Source organism: Typopeltis vanoorti, chromosome 14 (genome assembly GCF_054136105.1).
Source record: "Typopeltis vanoorti isolate ZY-2024b chromosome 14, IOZ_Tvanoo_1.0, whole genome shotgun sequence".
In the NCBI taxonomy this organism is placed as follows: Eukaryota; Metazoa; Arthropoda; class Arachnida; order Uropygi; family Thelyphonidae; genus Typopeltis; species Typopeltis vanoorti.
In genome coordinates, this window is record NC_143562.1 from 59586325 (window position 1) to 59607200 (window position 20876).

General features: G+C 34.1%; 1 protein-coding gene across 1 annotated transcript in view; it reads left to right on the plus strand.

The window, feature by feature from the left end:
* The window catches only part of LOC150099521 (small COPII coat GTPase SAR1B-like), a 124878-nt gene that overhangs the window by 13907 nt on the left and 90095 nt on the right, over window positions 1-20876 (plus strand). The window contains exon 2 of the mRNA XM_090404528.1: window positions 15267-15323. Within this exon, the coding sequence (XP_090260654.1) occupies window positions 15281-15323 (43 nt within the window). The 5' untranslated portion in view covers window positions 15267-15280. The remainder of the gene's footprint in view (window positions 1-15266; window positions 15324-20876) is intronic.

Below are 20876 nucleotides of genomic sequence, written 5' to 3' on the forward strand. Positions count from 1 at the left end.
TTTGTTCACTAATGTCCCAACAGATGAAGTCATAACATTACTCAAGGACAAGTTATCCAAAAAAATGTTAGCCTTGCTTACACATTGCATTAAGTCCGGTTACTTCAGATTTCAAGACACTATATACAAGCAAAATCATGGGCTGGCTACGGGTAATCCTTTATCCCCTATATTTGCAAATATTTACTTAGAGGATTTTGAAACCAAGGCTATCTCTTCCTTTATTTTAACACCTAAAGTTTGGAAATGCTATGTAGATGATGTCTTCATTATTTGGAGCCATGGACATGATTCCCCTATGGTTTTACTCGAACATCTCAATAGCTGACATAAAAGTATTAAGTTTACTGTCGAGCTTGAAACAGATAATTCCCTGCCTTTTCTTGATGTCAAGCTGACCTGCTCTTCCTGTAAACTCTAAATATCGATATATAGAAAGCCCACACATACCAACGGATATCTGCATAGTTAGTCCCATCACTTCCCTCCTCATAAGCTTGGAATAATTTCCACCTTGGGACATAGAGGGTTCTCTTCTGGATGACCCAAATGAACTTCTTACAGAAATAAACCATCACAAAACTTCTTTCAAAGTTAATGGATGTTCCAAGAGAATCATTGAAAGATTCCTTCTTAATCCGCTTAGACATCGCTCAGAAGAAACAAATAGATTCAAAGGCAATATATCTATTCCTTACATAAGTACAGTTTCATATAAATTAGCAAAAGTTCTAAGAAAATACAATATCAGAACTTTGTTCACTCTACTTCGAAAAATCCGTTTCTTAATAAGCCACCCAAAACCTTTTCATCATCATCTTAAATACCCTGTTGTATATAAAATATTGTGTGATTGTGATATTCCTTATTTTGGGCAGACAAACAAATCTGTCGAATTGCATATGGAAGAACACATGAGGGACATTACTTACAAGAGACAGCGAGCAGTGCATTATCAAGTCATATCCTTTTTTCAGCTAATCCTAATGATGAAAGCCAAAGTCACACAGTCTGCTGGGAAAAAATCTACTAACATCTTCCATTGCAATGATGAACTAGAGTGAAAAATCGTGGAATCTAGGGAAATCATCTTCAATCCTGTTCATCTAAATAATAACTTGAGCCACAACCTTCCAGATAGTCATTCAGCTGTGATCATGTACTGGCGTTCATGAGATGTATATAAAATAGCATGCACTTTCCCAACAATACAACAAACGAAAGAACAGCTTTAAATACAACCACAACGTTTTAATGTCATTTATGTATAGAGACTCTCTATGTTGTTCATAGTTTAAGCTTCAGTGTTTTAGTGTTTTTTCTTTCTTTGATAATGTCACCTGATGAAGGCTGTTACAAGCTGAAACTAGTCGTGTTTTAATATTAAATCTGTTTTACTTAAATCTCGGTTTTAGTCATTGAGGAGATCAATTTCTAAAAATTGTCATTTTTTAATCAAAACACTATTTGTTGAAGTACAGTTTAAGTGATGGTCACCACCACTTAGAAATATCTATAACCTGACCTATTTGGTTTATATCTGCTTTCAAAGTGAAGCTATAACACCTATAGTCCATTTTAACTATCTAGGTTATGCTATGTATGATACCTTATGCAAAATGGAGTGTGCAGTCTATATTCGTTGCTAGAGGATATCAATTCTTTTTTATCTGCTTTTCTTGACTTTTTTTTTGTCCCATTATGTATAGTTCATGTGTGGTTTCTGTCACTTTCTTAATTGTAAAAAATCACTCTGATCCCTGTGACTGCTTATTATGCAAGCTTAATTTCCTGCAATCTAATTAATCAAATAATGAAATCATCTTCCTAGTTCATTCTAATGTGCATAACTCTGGCTGGCTCTCTTTTTCTGATTATACTGGCAAAGCTGGAAGCTGAAGTATTTGCTGTAAGCAAATACCTAAAACAAAGTGCTTTACTATAAATTATATGGATTAAACTAAATATATAATTTATAGTCCAACCAAGTGAAAAAAACTTCCAACAAAGTGTTTTACTGCCAAAGTAAATACTAAACAGTCCTTCAGTCACCCAGCACTAGATTTTTTTTTTTTTTTCTTAACCAGTTCTTCCAGGTACATTGTTGAGGTTACCTCTCCTCTTAGTGAAATCATAATATCATACAGGTTTCTAATAGAGCACCCTTCCTTCAACCACCCTCAACCTTGCTTCCTTTGTCAGTGCAACAATGCATTGATATACTGTTTGGTTCCTATCTTGTACTGGTCCTCCTTTTCATAAAAACAGTGTTTTCAGACTTTTTCTGTTCCCCAGAATACTTTGCTATGATTGAGCTGCAGAAATTATCTGTGTTGGAACAAGATCATTCAAAATTTCCATCCATTATCCAAGCCACTGTTTAGCAGTAAGTGGGCCAGGGCAGTTTTCACGGTGGGGCCATTTTATTGCAAGTAGCTTCAGAGAAAACTCTATAGCTTTATTCTCAGCTAATGCTGAAGTTTGCTACAATTGCAAAACAATCATTAACCAATCTAGGTCTGACTTTGAAAGAACTAAATGCAGAAAATTCACAAATAGGTGGTAATTGTGCCTTCTATCTCTTGCAAAACTGTTGGATGTCATTTCTGTCCATCTGTTTGCACATTTCTACCTCAGATGACACTATTGCAAAATGCATGTAAAGACAAAACTGGTATCAGTCTTCATCAATATAGCAAAAACAGCACATTACACATCTCCTGTGGCCTTCTTCCAGAAAGACATCAGAAGAATTTTGAATAAATTGAATACTAAAAGGGATTTTGATATAATTCCAAGTTCTACTTAAGATATGTTCTTCTGAAATAACACCCATTGTTTGTCATCTCTGTACCCTGTTTAACTACCATCTGCCATCAGCATAGAAGTCAGCACATATTTAGCCTATTCCAAAAATCAGAAATAATGTTTGTTTGGCATTAAACTATTGCTCTCACCTTGGTGCTCTCTAAAGTGATGGAGAAAGTTATCAACGGCCAACTTCACCCAGAAAATTTCCAACTAATCAGTGACCATTGTTATGGATTCTTCGAATCAGAATTCACAGCAAATCTTTTCACCTACATCATCCAGAGGTGAGCCTTTGGATGCATGCCATGAAACAGTTTGTTGAAACCTGTGCTGTTGCACTCTCCATTCCTCTTAACTTATGTGACAAACCTTGCGGTGTTCAAACAACCTAAGTTTCAAGAATTCAAATATTCTTATAAACTATAGTGTCCTTCCTAAACACTGATCTTACCAAAAAATACATTACTTTTCAGTTGTCCAACTCTTTACTCTAAAAATCCAAATTCTGTTTAGCAATAGAATACTGCTTTCACATGTAGAGTGGTTTGCCAAAAACCTCTAAAAGTTTTTTATGCTGTTCAGCTAATTGAATCTCTATTGTATACTCTCCAACCACTGTCTCACAGATTTCTGTGAGACAGTGGCTGGAGAGAGTCTGTTCAAAAGAACTGACCACCATCATTTCCTTCTCTCCCCATTTTTGCTAAATTTTCAACAAAGTAGTAGCTGCCCAACATCCATTAACTGTTAACCCATCAAGTTAGCAATGGAAATTATTGTACTCGTCTTTCAATAATACATATACCTCTGTAACAATCTGTCCCATAAAGTATTCTCTAAAGAACTAAACCTCCAACTCTTCAAAAAGAATATCAACAAATTTGAGATCAAAAGATTGCAGAAAGATCAAATGATTGCTAGAGCCGAAAGAGAAAACAAATGTTGAGGGTAACGAGAAAATCAAAAGGAGGGCAAGGTGAAAATTTTTTTATGGTAAGTTCATGATAACAGGAGAATAAGAGCACAGCTAAATATTGTTTCCCTGGTGGATTTGATTCTTCTGTTATCAGTTGTAACACACTCTACCTCACTATTTTCTGGTTTATCTTTCTTAAAAATACTATACCTCTTGCTATTGCTGATAATGTTTGGCTTCAACATATCAAAACATCAAACTCCTTTGCTTTGTTGCTAATACTTCTGATATTAATGAGCAAGCATCTAATAACTGACCGCTCAGCTTATATGTTCATATTTTGTGGTCACTATGGCTCTAATTAGCAACTTGAAATTCAGAATTCAACCTCTTCCCTCAACTCAACTTTGGAATTGTTCCAACTCCCACACATGAAAAATCACAAGCCTTCATATTCTGGATGATCCTTACACATAACTTCTTTAATCATTTTAATTTACATGCTTGCAAACATTCTTCTGTTTTCCTACTAATATACAGAGGCGTAGTGAGGCTATGGCCAATGTGGCCCCAGCCATAGGTGCAAAAATTGCGATTTTTAAAGTTTTTTTTTTTTTTTTAGAACGACGCAATTTTCTTTCCTGGCCATAGGCACCAAAATTCCTCACGATGTCTCTGCTAACATAGATTCCTTGACCATGCACATCCATTCCTCTCTTTACCAAACTTTATCCAGGCACCTAATTCAAATGCCATCTATGCATTCATAACATGCATGTGTAAATCATTTTCTCCTCATTAAAATTATCCAATCCATCCACAAAACGGAACATGATTCCTTTTGCACAATCTGTGCAGTGATTCATTTGCTATCATGGCTGAATTTGCATCTTTAATATTACTGCAGCAATATGCTTAGTCTTCACTCTTCGTTGTGCTTCTTCTAATAACTAAGTTTTCAGCACTGAGTAAGTTAATTTTGGATAGTGGAATATGTTTTCCTCTGTATTCTCCAGTATTCTTTCAGAAAAGTATTTGAATAGTTCTGACTTAGATTGGAAGGAATGTTGTTCATTGAGAGGTTGGAAGTAACAAAACTCATGGAAAGTAGTAGTATTGGGAGGGGAGTGTAATAAGAGTTCAGCCACTTGTGGGACAGATGTGTATAGAAACAATTATGCAATGCCAAATGCAATTTCACAAGTTTAAAATCTGAATGGATGGTAATGGCATTACACAAGTATATCCGTGAGTCCAAAGGGATGTTGAAATGCATGTGCACAAGTGCCAGAAGTATCAGAAATAAAGGAGTTTTTTTTTTTTTGTTGTTTTTTTTTTTTGCATTGGTCAACTCAGCTTGGTTAAAAGCCTATCAAAAATGATAGGCATCGATGAGGCCTGGTTGAAAGGCAATGATATAATTACAAGAATAGAATGCAAAAGGCATTGTATTTACAGAGAACAGAGAGAGTATAGAACAAGAGGTGGGATATTGCTGACGATAGCTAAAGAACTTCAAACAACCAAAATCAAAGTTAAGGAGAATATTAGGTCTTTAGAAGATGGTTCATTTGAAACTATCTGACACTAAATAGAGACCAATAGAACAAAATATATTGTTGGTTGCTACTATAGTAGTGGAGTCTAGAGGGGATAATGCTGGGTATAGAAACAATGCCATTTTTATGCTTTATACCAATGCCAGGAGTATTCGGAGTAAGGGAGAGGAATTGGTGGCACTGATAGCATCAGCCTGGCCAAAGATTATTGGGATCACAGAGATGTGGTTGACAGAAGAGGATATAATAACAGGAATAGAAGTTGCTGGGAATAGAAGTGACTTTTTCAAAGCTTGTATCTCTATCTCTAATCTTTGATAATTTGTGTTGTTTCTAATCCAACTCTCAAATCTATAAATTAAAAATTTGTTTGAAGACTGACTTGTGTATTGATAGCTTTTCTTTCATAATTAGATGGTGATTAGAATACATCATGAAAATTATGGAAACAAATCTAACATGGCAGTTATTTCCATAATTCTCATGATGTATTGATAGCATTGCTTAATTTCTCTTATATTCTGTATAAATATGTTCTGTTCTTTTATTTAGCCATACCAGGTTTACCTATTTTATTATCTTCTATTTCCATATTTAATTTGCTATCTTCACTAAAAATTTATATAAGATGAAATGTTATACGAGGGTGATCTGAAAAGTTCTCGGCCTAACAATGAAAAAACAAATTTATAATTTCAAAATTATTTTTATTTTTCAACATAATCTCCTTAAGACTAATACATTTATTCTAACGATGCTCCTGCACCATTATTCCATCCCTGTAGTGGTTCTCAGTAAGATCTGCAAAATACCCCTCAAAGCTGCAATCACCTCTTGATTTGAAGGAAAACACTGACTAGTGAGGAAGAGTTTTAGTTTTGGGAAGAGATAGAAGTGAGGGAGCCAAATCTGGGGAATAGGGTGGATGTTCTAACAATTCATAGTGTGCAGATCCCTTAATTTTTCCATTGCCAAAACACCTTTGTGGGCAGGTGTATTGTCCTGATGAAAAATTATATTTTTCTTCTACAAACCAGATCTTTTCTCATGAATTTTTTTGTCTAGTCTGGTTAAAAGATCGGAATAATATTCCCCAGTTATTGTTTTACCCTTTTCAAGATAATTGATTCCAAGTCTCATTCATAGTAATAAATCGATGCACAAAATCAATTTTATTCTTGTTAAAATGTTCCAAGCACTGTCCAGAGATTTTCATGTGAGTGTGTTTTTATTCTGCTGTGAGTAAGTGCTCACAGCAGAATAAAACACATTTTGCACTCATCTTGCAAAAGCTTTTTCATTTGCAATTCTTCCTGCAAAATATATCCCACATGTTCTTTTGAAATGCCTATAGTCTCAGCAATTTCACTCACTTTGACTTGCCGGTCATCCAATACCATATCATGCACTTGATCAATGATTTCTGTTGTTGTTACACTTTTTGGACATCCTTCATGTGGATCATCTTGAAGGCTGGTATGACCATGTTTAAAACTCGGCAGCTCATTTCTTAATTGTCGAAAACAAAGGAGAAGAGTGTCCATAAACTTTTATGAACTTCAAATGAATTTCTTTTGGCCTTAAACCTTCTTTTACAAAGAATTTTATAACCGCACTATACTCAATTTTCAACACTTTTGCTTCAGACAGCTGTATAAAACAAACTACTTGATAGAATGATTTGCAATTTCACGTGGATGTTTATGACAGATGTACGAACTTAAAAAAAATCTTGCCTATAATTATTGATAGTATTGCCATGTATGGTTGAGGCCGAGAACTTTTCAGACCACCCTCGTACTTATGCTGTAGGTTCTGTGTTGAGAATGCAGTTGTTCTCCATATTCCTCCCTATTTGCATCATTTTTTTTTTATTACTGATTTTAATGAGTTGTTATGGAAGTTAAATTCAATTTGTATTTATTTCTTTGTATAACAGTGCCCAGTTATGTCATATAATTATAGTGTTTTGAAGAACTGTTTTCTTCACTTGACTGTTTGTCATAGTAAAAGAAAAAACAACTTATCCCTGATAGCTGCTATTTAAACTATATTAGAGTTTTCAAGATTCTATTTTTGACATTGTTAGTTGGGGTAGGGTTGCAGTTTTATTTTGTAAAATGAATATAATCAGTCAAAATTCAACTACTTGCATATTTTACTATACAATTATCAAACTTCAAATAACTGACCCCTCATCTAACGAACTCTTGAATGAATTAATGTGTCAACTGACTTCTGGTATAGCACCACACCATGTAACTGCTTTATTTAATTGACCTTTCAGTTATTCAACTAGCAAATTGTTTTCCCAGTGCATTTGGATAATTAAAGGATTATTATAGTTATCATTGCTATAGTACCATCTGAGTAGGGAATTATATACAGAAATATTCATATAGCAAAAACTCATGAAGAAAGTCTATTAGTTGGAAGTGAGCCAGGTTGCTCTGTTTTGTGCCAAATGTTAAATTTTAAATAACTTAAATCATTTTAAATACAAATTTAAAACTGCTTTAAATACCTTGCTTCCTCTTGTAAGCACCTTCATGTGTCTCTTCAAAGAAACCACAGTAGTCTCATCAGGAATATATTTTCTCTGATATCCTTGCTCCATTATCATAAAACTGTACTTAGAACTGTTCATCATTGTTGTTGCTCATTACTTTCAGGAAAGAAGTCCAGATTGATGAAAGAAGTGAATCTTGGATAACATTCTGATCCACATATTGTGGTACATTATTATGAGTTAATTGACTTCTTTATATTTTCAACTTTATAACATAGAAACCTTCACTAATATTTCTGAATGATTTCTGGGCTTTTAGTTCTGTTTTGTATTCTTTGAATTCTTCATTTTAAGCAGTCTTCTGCAATTTCTGTACATTGCAGTTAATTATTGGAATGCTGGTCCTTTCTTATCCAGTGCTTTGATAGAGAACTGTGGCAGAAATTTTTCTATTCATTATCTCAAAATCTCTAACAAAATCATTTAATTCCTTCTGCTTGATCAGATGAGTTTGCTGACAATTTCTTTCACCTCCATAACAGTAACTTCTGTATCCACATCAGAAATAAAAGGTTAGTTTTCCTTATTTATATTACAGTATTATGATGGTAGAGGAGGAACTGGAAGATGAGTGAGGCACTGGTCTTTAGGTGAATTCTAAGTTTGGGTATTTATTTTATACAAATCATGGACTCTACAACTGTGTTCTAAATAATTATTTTAATTTCCCGACGTTTCAACCTTCATATGAAGGTCATCATCTGTAGTCTTCTTTTCAACCATTTTCTGTCCACTGCTGGACGAAGGCTTCCTCCAGTTCTTTCCACCTTTCTGTTCTTGGCAATGGTTGACCAATTTTCCTCAACAAAATTTGACAATTCATCACTCCACCTTCTTTTTTTAGGACAAAAACTCTTAGGACTCATTTCCCCTTCTTTAGGAATCCAGTTCGTTAGTATGATAGATGTCCGGCCCATTTCCATTTTAATTGCTTGTGGTGAAGAATGATGTCAGTGATGCAAATCTGGTTTCTTATCCAGGTGTTTCGCTTATCTTTTAATGTGATGATGTCATCAACCTCTCCATTTTTCTTTGAGTTAATTTATTTGCCAGTACTTTTGTTAGCGACCAAATTTCACAACCATATGAGATGACTGGAAGTATACACTAGTTAAATGTCTTCCTTTTTAAACAGAGTGGGACATCATTTTGAAAAATGCTTTTCAATTTTCTGAATGCACCCTAGGCAAGTTGAACTCTCTTATTTATTTCCTTTTGGAGTCCACAGTTTAGATCAATGAAATGATCCAAGTATGTATATGAAGAGACTCTTTCCAAGAAATTGTTTCTATTATTATGTTTTTTGATGTTACAAAATTATTGAACATGATTTTAGTAGTGGGAGGCCACGTGGAAGGCCAAGGATTCGCTGGATAGATTATATCCAAAACCTTGGGTGGACATGTTTGGGAATCCCACCAGAACACCTGAGCTTGGTGGCAGAGGATCGTGACCATTGGAAGTTCCTCTTGCAACTGTTGCCCCCACAACCCAATTAGGAAAGGTGGGTCTTGAAGATGTATGTATGTATGTATGTATGTATGTATGATTTTAGTTTTTTCTCTGTTTATCTTTAGACCGACTTTTCTGTTTTCATGATATAGATCTTCTATCATTATATTAAGGTCATCTGGAGTGTTTGCAAAAATTATGATATCATCTGCATATCTTAGGCGTGTTAAGTTTGTTATTAATTTTTATACCAAGTTTTGTCCAGTTTATATTATTAAATATTTCTTGAAGGACTGCTGTAAAGATTTTGGGTGATAGAGAGAGTCTCCTTGTTGAACACGCTACTCCTGTGAAGTTGGATTGTTGCTGTTGCAGTGAGGTATATTGCCTGGAGGCAATATATTCTCCTGTGATTCTGGAGTGCTTTGATTATTGCATTAGTTTTGATGGAATCAAATGCTTTTTCATAATCAATGAAGGCTGAACAGAGAGGCAATTGGTTTTCTTCTGCTTTTTCTATTATACACATAAACATCTGGAGTATACACATGTATATATACAAAGACAAACTAAATTAGATTTCACATAGTATGCTGAAGAGACAATGATTTGATCAACGGTTATTCTATTGGCCTGACCTCTAGTGAAAATAAAATTAATTTATTTATAATAAATAAATGAAAAAAAAAGAGCCTGTGTAGCTCAGTGGATGTGGCCCTTACACACCACAGCGCTTGACCACAAGAAGGAAGACTTGCTTTTGAATCTAGTCGGCGACGAGAGGAAATTTTTTTAAGCCTTTTTTGACCGGTTCTCGAGTTAGTTGATCTCTGGCACTGGCAAGCAGGTTTTTTCTCCCTGAAACTCAGTTTTTTTTTTGTCCCATAAAACTGAAGAAAATCGACTGTAGAACCCACATTATTTCAGACATTAAATATATTGTGTTAGACCAAGAGATGGTGGCACTTGTTGAGCCATCTCACTTCACTGCATGCCACTTAATTATAGCCTTGTGCCAACTATCTCTGATTGGGTACCAGTGGAGATTGAACTGCCCACTCAGTCTCCAAAAGTTAGATAAGGCTAAAACGGCCTCACCTACTTCAATACGGGAATAAAATGGCATTAGCTTAGCTGATAAATAATTGAAATGAAAAAAAATAAATTAACTACATCAAAGCTATATTCTGTTTAAGACAACAGAGAAACATTCTTTCATATAGATAATTTTGTTACATTAAAAATGATGTCCTAACATGACAATTGTTATATTAGATTTAGGATCCTAGATTATCTATGGTTCTATTTAAAATTAACTCTTAGGAAGAAAGGTTAAGTGGGTAGAATATGTACCTTCCATATTCTTGGAATTTTTAGATCATCATTATTGTTAAGATTAGGGTGATTGATAAGAATCTCACAGGCCTCCTTAAATTTACGTCCATATGTTTTGGTGTGATGTGAACAACAGGTGCTTTTCCAGTAAAATGTATGTAGTTTTATTGTAGTCATGATCAGAGAAACCAGCTTGACCATAGTTGTTATATTTAATGTGTCGTTTATGTTCCTTTTTTCTGATAGGAATTGTGCATCCTGTTTCCCCTATATAGGGTAGATTACAGGTGCAATAAATACGGTATACTTCAGGGTGGGCTAGGGGAGGGAGTGGATCTTTAGATGAGTAAGCTCTTTAATTTTTCAGGAGGTTTAAAGGTGGCTTTAAGGTTGTATTTTTGTAGTATTCTGTTTATTTTGCCTGATATCCCTTTAATGCATGGAATGGTTGCAGTTTATTATAGTCCAGTTTATCTTTGTTTTTTTAGTGAGGTCTTGTAGAGAATTTTGTTGATAGTATTTTGGCTGTTACCATTTTTTAGGTTAGTTTGGTTCTTGTTTTTGAACTATTTCATTTTTCTTCAATAATGCTTGTATAGTTGAATCAGCAGTTTACCTGATAAAAAGTTGCTCATGTTGCTTAGCACTAATTTCAAATCCTCTGATACTTTTTTTATTCTGAATCAGCATTAAGATATCAACATCGACATAGTGCATAGGCTTTTCTTATTTTGTAGTCTCTCTCTCTCTTCATGAACTTGTGCACATTTTTATATTTGAACTTGGTGTTATTAATGACTATGAGGGTAGGCTGAAAAGTTCTCAGCCTCAACCATAGATGGTAACACTATCAGCAAGATTTTTTTTTTCTAAGTTGGTACATCTGTCCTAAGCATCCATGTGAAATAAATTGCAAGTCATTCTATCAAGTCATTTGTTTTTTATAGCTGTCTGAAGCAAAAGTGTTGTCTGTATCCCTTGAAATGGATAAAATTGAATATCGTACAGTTATAAAATTCTTTGTAAAAGACGGTTTAACAGCAAAAGAAATTCATTTGAAGTAGTTCATAAAAGTTCATGGCACTCTTCTCCTTTGTTTTCGACAATTAAGAAATGGGCTGCTGAGTTTAAACATGGGCGTGAAAGCCTTGAAGATGATCCACGTGAAGGATGTCCAAAAAGTGTAACAACAAACACCAGAAATCATTGATCAAGTGCACGATATGGTATTGGATGACCGGTGAGTCAAAGTGCGTGAAATTGCTGAGACTATAGGCATTTCAAAAGAACGTGTATGATATATTTTGCAGGAAGAATTGCATACGAAAAAGCTTTCGCAAGATAGCTGCCGCGCTTGGTCACAGCAGATCAAAAATGCACTTGCATGAAAATCTCTGAACAGTTCTTGGAACGTTTTAACAAGGATAAAACTGATTTTGTGTCGATTTATTACTATGGATGAGACTTGGCTTCATCATTACACAACAGAATCCAAACAGCAGTCAAAACAGTGGACAGAAGCCAAAGAAGACAAAGTCGATTCGATCAGCAGGAAAGGTCAGGGAATTGGTGTTTTGAGATGCTAAAGGCATTTTGTTAATTATCTTGAAAAGGGTAAAACAATAACCGGGGAATATTATTCCAATCTTTTAACCAGACTAAACAAAAAAATTCGTGAGAAAAGACCTAGTTTGTAGAAGAAAAAAATCATCTTTCATCAGGACAATGCACCTGCCCACAAAGGGAAAATTAATGGATCTGCACAATGAATTGTTGGAACATCCACCCTATTCCACAGATTTGGCTCCTTCTGACTTCTATCTCTTCCCAAAACTAAAACTCTTCCTCGCTGGTCAGCGGTTTTCTTTGAATCAAGAGGTGATTGCAGCTGTAGAGGGGCATTTTGCAGATCTTACTGAGAACCACTACAGGGACAGGATAAATGGCACTGGAGCATCACTGGAATAAATGTATTAGTCTTAAGTGAGATTATGTTGAAAAATAAAAATAATTTTGAAACTATAAATTCATTTTTTCCATCCAGCAGATACATACCATTATTTTTTCCCAAAATGTTTATATATACTTGGTGTGGTTCATTTTCTACTCTTCTGTTTGGATCTCCAAGAAGAACCATTTTTTCCATTTTCTTTGTCATCTGGCTGCGCTATTGACTCGAAAAATTTCTCTATTTTTCTTTAGGAGAGTCTTCTGTTGGTGGGACCACAGGCACAAATATATTTCATCATCCATTTTACTATTTGGAAGTTTGTCCACTTAACTCTACTTGAAATTGCATTCCAATCAAAACGTTTATCTTCATGTTTGGTGTTAGATTGCTGTCTCTGTTCCTTCCTTTCCTTGATCATCATTATTATTGTTATTTATTATAATTACATGACCCCCTCCAAGGAGTCCAAAGGCTCATTGAGGGAGGGCACATTCTCTACAGCTCTGTCTCGACAACTTAATCCACCAAATACAGCGACTGTCACTAACGCCATCTACTGCCCTATCAATACTAGCGGTGATAGTGCCCAAACTGTCACTAACGCCATCTACTGCCCTATCAATACTAGCGGTGATAGTGCCCAACTAACACTATCACTGCTAGTATTTGTCTGTAAATTGAGTGTACACTTAATGCTGATTTGTCTGTATGCAGGATGAAAACTAGAGTTTGTGGGTGAAAAAACCCTGCTAACTCACTTTCAATTGAAAAAACCCATACAAAGATTCTTCTCATCATGACCAGAATCGAACTTAAGCCTTTTCCAATCAAAGGGCGCAACTTACCATCATTCTCCCATTTTGCACTATGGAGGCACTTGAGTTTAACGTTACCCAAGTATACCATCCGATACTTATTATTTAGTAAGATCTCACCTGTTTTAGTGATGGTAATTATATCCATGTGGTACTTTTCCGGTTCTGCAAGTTTGATATCCTTTCCATTGAGATACCTTACATTTATGGCAACCTTTCTGTTTTTCACTTCTGACATTGGGTTTATTTTCACCCAGATGTTGAGATTGAGTTTGTTCAACTTGTTAAATTTATCACCCATTAAATATTCCAATAACTTAAATTGTTTAAATGATATTTTTTTGTTATGACAAATGAATTTATGCAATAATGGAACAAATTAAAAAAAAAAAGATAAAAGTTATACTTCAGCAGAAGAGTTTTAAACGGATAACATGAATGAAGAATTGAAAAATTGACGTTGGCGTGTAAGATGAGGATCTCCAAAGCTGTCAAGAGAGATTCATTTTGATGGCAAAATCAAAGCCAGTTCAATAAAATAAGGTATGTTCATTGCCAAGAAGTGAAATGAAGTTATGTATATATACTGACACTGAAATCTAAGCTTTTTGTAATGAAACAAAGATCCAAACTTTTCATCTGAGCAATTAACACTTTCCCCCCGCTTAATTCTACTTTAACAATAAATGTAAATTTAATGTTAGTTTATTTTTATTTTTTTGTTGTTTCTAGCATCAGCACATGCATTAGAATTTCTTGTATGTTATTCTCAGGCTTCGTTTTTCAATAAACATATAATGTTGCCCATATGTACACTGTATCAATTGAATATATTTTTTTTTTGTTTACAGTAATTAAATGTTGAGTCTTATTTTTTTAACACCTAATACTAATTAAAATTTACTTTTTTTTTTCCTATATACTAATAAATCTTTTCCTTTAGTGTTACATGGAGATCAGCATTCATTTCAGACAGGAGTCTACAATGGTGTTAGAAATAATTATTTTAATTTCCTGATAATTTAATTGACCTTCATATTAAGGTCATCATATATACAGAGACAAGCTATATTACATTTCACACAATATGCAAAAGAGACAATGATTTGATTGACAGTTATTCTATTGGCCTGACATTTAGTGGGGAAAAATAATATAAATCAATAAAATAACTACATCAAAGCTATATGCTATTTATGACAATATCTATATGAAATTGTTCTCTGATGTTGTCATAAATAGAATATAGCTTTGATGTAGTTATTTTGTTGTATTTTATATATCTATTTTATTTTATTTTATTTTTTGCACTAGATGTTAGGGCAGTAGAATAACCATTAATCAGATCATAGATCATTCTCTTTGGCATATTGTGTGAAATGTAATATAGCTATGTATATACACTCCAGATGACGACCTTAATATGAAGGTCAAAACATCGGGAAATTAAAATAATTATTTCTAATACAGTTGTAGTCTACATAATTTGTCTGAAATGAAATTAAAATATATAGTTCGTTATTATAGTTGTTTATGAACTAGAATAAGCAGAAATTCTTATTTTCATAAATTATGAACATTAAATCGATAAAATAAAATTTTGAAATTTTTTGAGAATTCTTGGGAACTGCAATTTCCCATCTATGCAGATTAAAAAAAAAATGTCAGGAATTTAGAAATCCTGACTGTTACTTTAGTGTTCATTTAATTATTAGAAACTAAAATTAGAACTTTTAGTTTAGTAATATGATTATAAATTATCAGTCATGTTCAAACTAGGCTGTTAATAATTTTTTAATACATATTGGACATCATTCACTAAACTCATATTTATATTATTATTTTTTCTTTCTTTTAGATTGTATATGCACAATGTTCCTTGTAGATTGGGTTACTGGATTCTTAAACTTGTTTGGTGAGTATGTTAAGAAATACCTTGTTACATACTTGTTAGAAATCAGAATAACTTGTGCTTGCCAAGAAATTATATTAATTAATCCTTTACCCAAGTGGAAGCAAACAAACTTTGTTTGTGAAGTATCTTCTCACACAAAGTTTGTCAGCTTACATTTGGTAAAGTATTAAATATGAATATAATTATTATTTTTACAGCTATTATAGCCTGTTTTTGTTTAAGAGTGTCCCTTATTTTAAATACATTGGCTTTTTTACTCAAGAAATTTTTAGGGCATTATAAGTGTATTTTAAAGGAAAACATAGCAGAATAATTGAGGAAGAAAATTTTGTACGTACCTTGTTTAGATGCTAGGACGCCTTCATTCTCCATATTTCTGCTGTTAAAAAGGGGGGGAAACGTGTGTGTGTGTGGGGGGGAGTGTTTGACGCAAGGCGGGAAAAATAATTTTGAAAACCCGGGTTTTTCTAAAATAAGCAGATGTCACACGACCGAAACGGCTTGCACCCCGTTAATGCTCTCCTTCACCCCAGTTTTCCCATAAAAACCCTTCCCCAAAAAATCGTCCATAAGTATAATAATATATACAGGTAACCCTCGTATAACGCGGATGTTAGGTTCCATAGAAATGGCGCGTTATATAAAGCGCATTATACGAGACATAGATCACATAGAAAAAGTAGGGTTAGGTTCAGAAATCGTTTTTTTTTTTTTTTTTTTAATTATATAAACAACAATGACATATCCAACAAAAACAATATTTTTATTTAATTCAGGTAATTCATGTAAGTTAAGAAAACATAAACTATGACAAATACGTAGTATAAAATTCTAAAAATTACAAATTGTACATAATTTCATTGCACATAATGCATAAACGTTTTAGACACAATAAAATAAAGCGCATATTTTAATCGTCATCACAGTCTTCAGAAATAACATTTCGTAGATGTTCTTTAAGTGGCCGGAGGTCGTCACCACTTGAAATCTCTTGGACATCATTTGTATAATTCTCATTGCATACTTCGGCTGGTTTAGTCATCAAGAAGTCAGTAATAAGACTTTGCTTTCCACTATGTTGCAATTTTTTATTAAGTTCATAATATGGCGCTAAACAAATATCCAATTGTCTCGTGAATTTTCCGGAGTGCTCCATTGAGGGATCATTATCCGTAAAATAACTTCCTAACTTTCTTGCCAAGTCCAATCCTTCTGCTAATTTCTTTAAACTGAATTCTTTAACGGATTCATCACAATCAGAATCTTCGGCAGAACTTTCCCCACCATTTGGTTCGACGCCATCTATTAATTGTACCAGTTCCTCCTCTTTTAAATCTGTTTCTCCATCAATTAATTCACTAATTTCGTTTTCAACCATCTCGCAAAAGCCCTCTCCACCAAAAATGTGTGCAACGTTTATTATACGACGTAGCTCGGCATCCACTGGAGGTACGAAATTTTGTTCCGTTATGGCTTCAGGCCATTTTTTTTTCCAGCAAGCATTCAGCGTGGAGGGGTGTAATTCCTTAATGGACAGAGAAATAATTTTTACACAATTCAATATTGAAAACTATTTCCATGCTTGAGGCAGTGTCATGTTTGGATTAGATTCCATTTTTTCCAAAATTAATTGAAATGTTTGCCGAATATAATATGACTTAAATGTTGATATTATTCCTTGGTCGAGTGGTTGAATAAGTGAAGTAGTATTAGGCATCAAAAAAGTTATTTTAATATTCAGATGGCTTAAATTTGTTGGGTGGCCTGGTGCGTTATCTAAAATTAGTAGAATTTTGAAGTCTATATTCTTTTTCTTTGTGTAACTTTCTACATCGGATACAAAACACTTGAAAAACCAATTTTCAAACATGCTAGCTGTAACCCATGCCTTTTTGTTGGCCTGCCAATAAACAGGTAGGATGGACTTGTCGAGCCCTTTCATCGCACAAGGATTTGCAGATCGGTTAATAAACATTGGTTTTGTCATGTAATCACCTGATGCATTACTACAAAACAGTAGAGTAATTCTATCTTTGGAAACTTTGAATCCAGGAGCTGATCTTACATTTTTCGAAATATAGGTGTGTTTTGGCATTTTTTTCCCAATATAACCCAGATTCGTCCGCATTGAACACCTGGTCTGCACTGTAACCACCTTCTTTAATGATTTTTAGAAGTTCTGCTGGGTATTTCCGGGCAGCTGCAACATCTGCTGATGCTGATTCTCCTTGGATTTTAAGATTATACAAAGAAAACCGCTTTTTAAAGTTTTCGAGCCTACCCTTACTGGCAGAAAATCCATGCTGAGAGATTTCTTGAAGACTCTTGATCAAGTTCTTTTAAATGTTTATAAACTTTGAGAGCTTTTTGCTTAATAACGTGTCCATCCAAAGGAATTTTCTTTTGAGTGCAATCTTCTATCCAAATCATTAGAGATTTCTCCATTTTTTCTATTAGAATATTGCGAACACAAGCAATGTGCTTTGCCCTTACCGTTGACCCAGCAATAACACTTTCTCGGATTTTATGTTCATTTTGTGTGATTGTTCAAATTGTTGATTCATTTAAATTCAGAATCCTTGCAACGACTCCTGGTTTTTCTCCAATTTTCAACCGATCCAAGATTTTAATTTTTTCTTTGAGAGAAATGAATTTCTATAAAAATATTTATGTAGCTATAAGAAGTCTAAATATTTTTACATAAAGTTTACCAAGGTCAAGCCCAGTAAGAATTGTGACTTGTAAATAGATATGTTATATGTAAATAATCCCAATGGGAATTTGTATATTGCTCTATGCCAAATAAGGGAATATTCTAGAAGGTGTAGTATTAAGGCAATACCTTGCCATTAGTAAACAGTATAATTTTAGAGCTTTGTAAAGACGTCAAACTTTGTGCGTATTCTACATGGGAAGCTCAAGGTCAGTGCTAGGTAGGCCGACAAAAGCTTCAAATGAATGTCTGCTGCCAGAACGAATAGGATTTAGGGATAGGAGAAAAACAAAGGAAGGGTCAGTCAAAGAAAAGAATCGGGATTTCGCCAAAATGTTCGGGGTTTACATATCTCCGCACAAGGATTCGGAAGTGACCGAATAAAAGGTGTGGGTGAAAAGATCGCATCATCGGTTCGAGAAATTTTCGTCAATGATCCAGAGGTCGTGATTGAGAAGTCGCCAACGGTTGTCCGGCAGATGTAGGCCATCGAGTATGCGACTACAGGAGAAATCATGCCAGTGATCTGAAAGAAAGATGACGAGGAGCCGATCTACCAGGCAAAGCTGATAGTTGACGACAAATTGACGAGTCTTCTGACGGGAGCTGTTGTCAGAAGGAAGAAATTGCTCCGTTAATCCAACGCGCATGCAAGCATTCCACAAACTGATAATGTTAGCCCGAAGTGCGGCAGGACAGAGTATCCTAGAAACATTAGTAGACGTATTGCCGGCGTAAAGAGGGATTGAAAAACCTGACACGGAACAGAAGTCCAGTTCGAAGCCAAGTACACAGAGGATAGCAGCTATAAAGTGAGTTGACCCGTTTGTTAAATTTCCTTGAGCTTTTTAAGAGAACACTTATTAATGGACTGTAAGTAGAGGCTGATCTAAATAGGCATATCTAACAGTTAAAGATTATAAAGTAATTAAGTGTCAGGAATTTGTAGTTTGAATTAAATCATAGTATAACTGTTTGCTGAAATTTGCCTATAGAATATTCCCAGCATAGAAAGGAAAGAGCAATTGTCTGTAAAAGATATTGTTTATGTGTTCGATGAGTAAGAGTTAACATTTAAGTAATAAGTACCATTGCTCAGTATTTACACATGATTTACATGATATTAAGAAAATTAGTTAAATATGTGATATGATTTGTGTGAGAAAATGCAGGAACTTGTCTATTTATGCAGATTTGAATTGTGATGTTTCTTTTTATTATTGAAAATGCAGTGTAAAATTTGTCTTATGTGAATTAAAATTTTGTTGTTTAAATATTAATAGAGTGTTGCCTGATATTTTAGTTCTTTAATGCACTGTTCTTAAAAAAACAGCAGAGCTTGTGAGCGGGGAAGATAGATAATTAATATGAGAATTAGATAAAGGAATAGCCACGACTGTATGTAAGATATCTACTGAAAGTAGTAATATTTAATGCCATAAAAGGATTTCCTGAGGTGCACTCACTAATTCAAATAAATATCTAGAGATCCTTGGTATAATAAAAATAGGAATACTGGAGGTAAAAATAAGGAACAGGAGGATATAAGTTTAAAGTTAATAGAGTTGTATAAGGGAAAGAGACAAATTAAAGATTTGGTAATTGACGATAAGATATATAAGAGATAGAAGAGAGATATAGAAAAAAAAAAAAAGGTGAAGCAAAATAGATTAAAAACTCCTCACATTTACATTTCCTCTTCAATGTTGGTTTTTTCCCTTTCGTTGCAGTGGCCATTACAATAAAAATAAACTTTTACATTAAAAAAAAAAAAAAAAACATATGTATGTAACTCACCAGAAAATAAACTGCTCTGCTTGAGAATAACACACTTATGATTTTAAATGCGCTTTCCTGGCAGAAAACGAAGACAATTTTTAACAATAAACACTTTATACAGTAAACCCTAGATGGCGAACCTCTGGCACATCTGAGAATTTTGCTGGCACGTCAATGATTTACAGGTGATATCCTTTTATACGCTTATAAATTATTCAAGTTTTTTTTTTAATTGTTAAAATACGTACAAGCTGAATTTTGTTTTACACAAGACAGCAGCTATAAAGACATTTTGGTGCGGTATTAACAAAAGATTGCATGACCCAAGGACAAAAGCAACCGACAAGTGTTGAGTTGAAATGCTAATTCTCTTCAATCGAATTCTATAACATCTGAAACTGTCATAACAACATTCACTATTAGTTTTGACACATTCACAACAGGGTGTCATTTATCGTTCTGATGGAACTTCTCATTACTGACTGGCTCAACTCACACAAACGTTTCAACCCTTGGTTGAATTTTATGGCTTCTTGTTTGTGTTTGAGGTGGCAGGTGAACTCACACATTCATTATATGGCATGTTTCAATTCTTGGTAGTCTTTCATTTTAAGTTCGCCTTTGTGATCTGTCATAATGACAACGAGAATTTCAAATGCAATAAAAAACACTTATTTCATAATTGAAAAATTGGACAATAGTTTTTAGTTAGATACTGTGTTTCGGTGCAACATATGGTTTTGCTTAAGTCTATACAGTGTAGTGTCTGTGAGAGGCGAGATGTTATTTATTAGTTAGCGCAGTTTTTATTCTGTCTCTAATTGCACTGTTTGTTGAGAATGACACAGACTGCAAAAGCCCTCTGTACAGTACCTTATTCAGTGATACAATAAAAGTAAATTCAATACTTATAATTACTTGCGCAATATGGGCAGACACAAATTTAACGAAGATAAAATTTGATTTTTAAGTCCCGCGGTGAAAAATATTAAAAAAAAAAAAAAAAAAAAGGGGGTTACTAGAAATTGTTGACCGCGTTATATCGAAACTACATTGTAAAG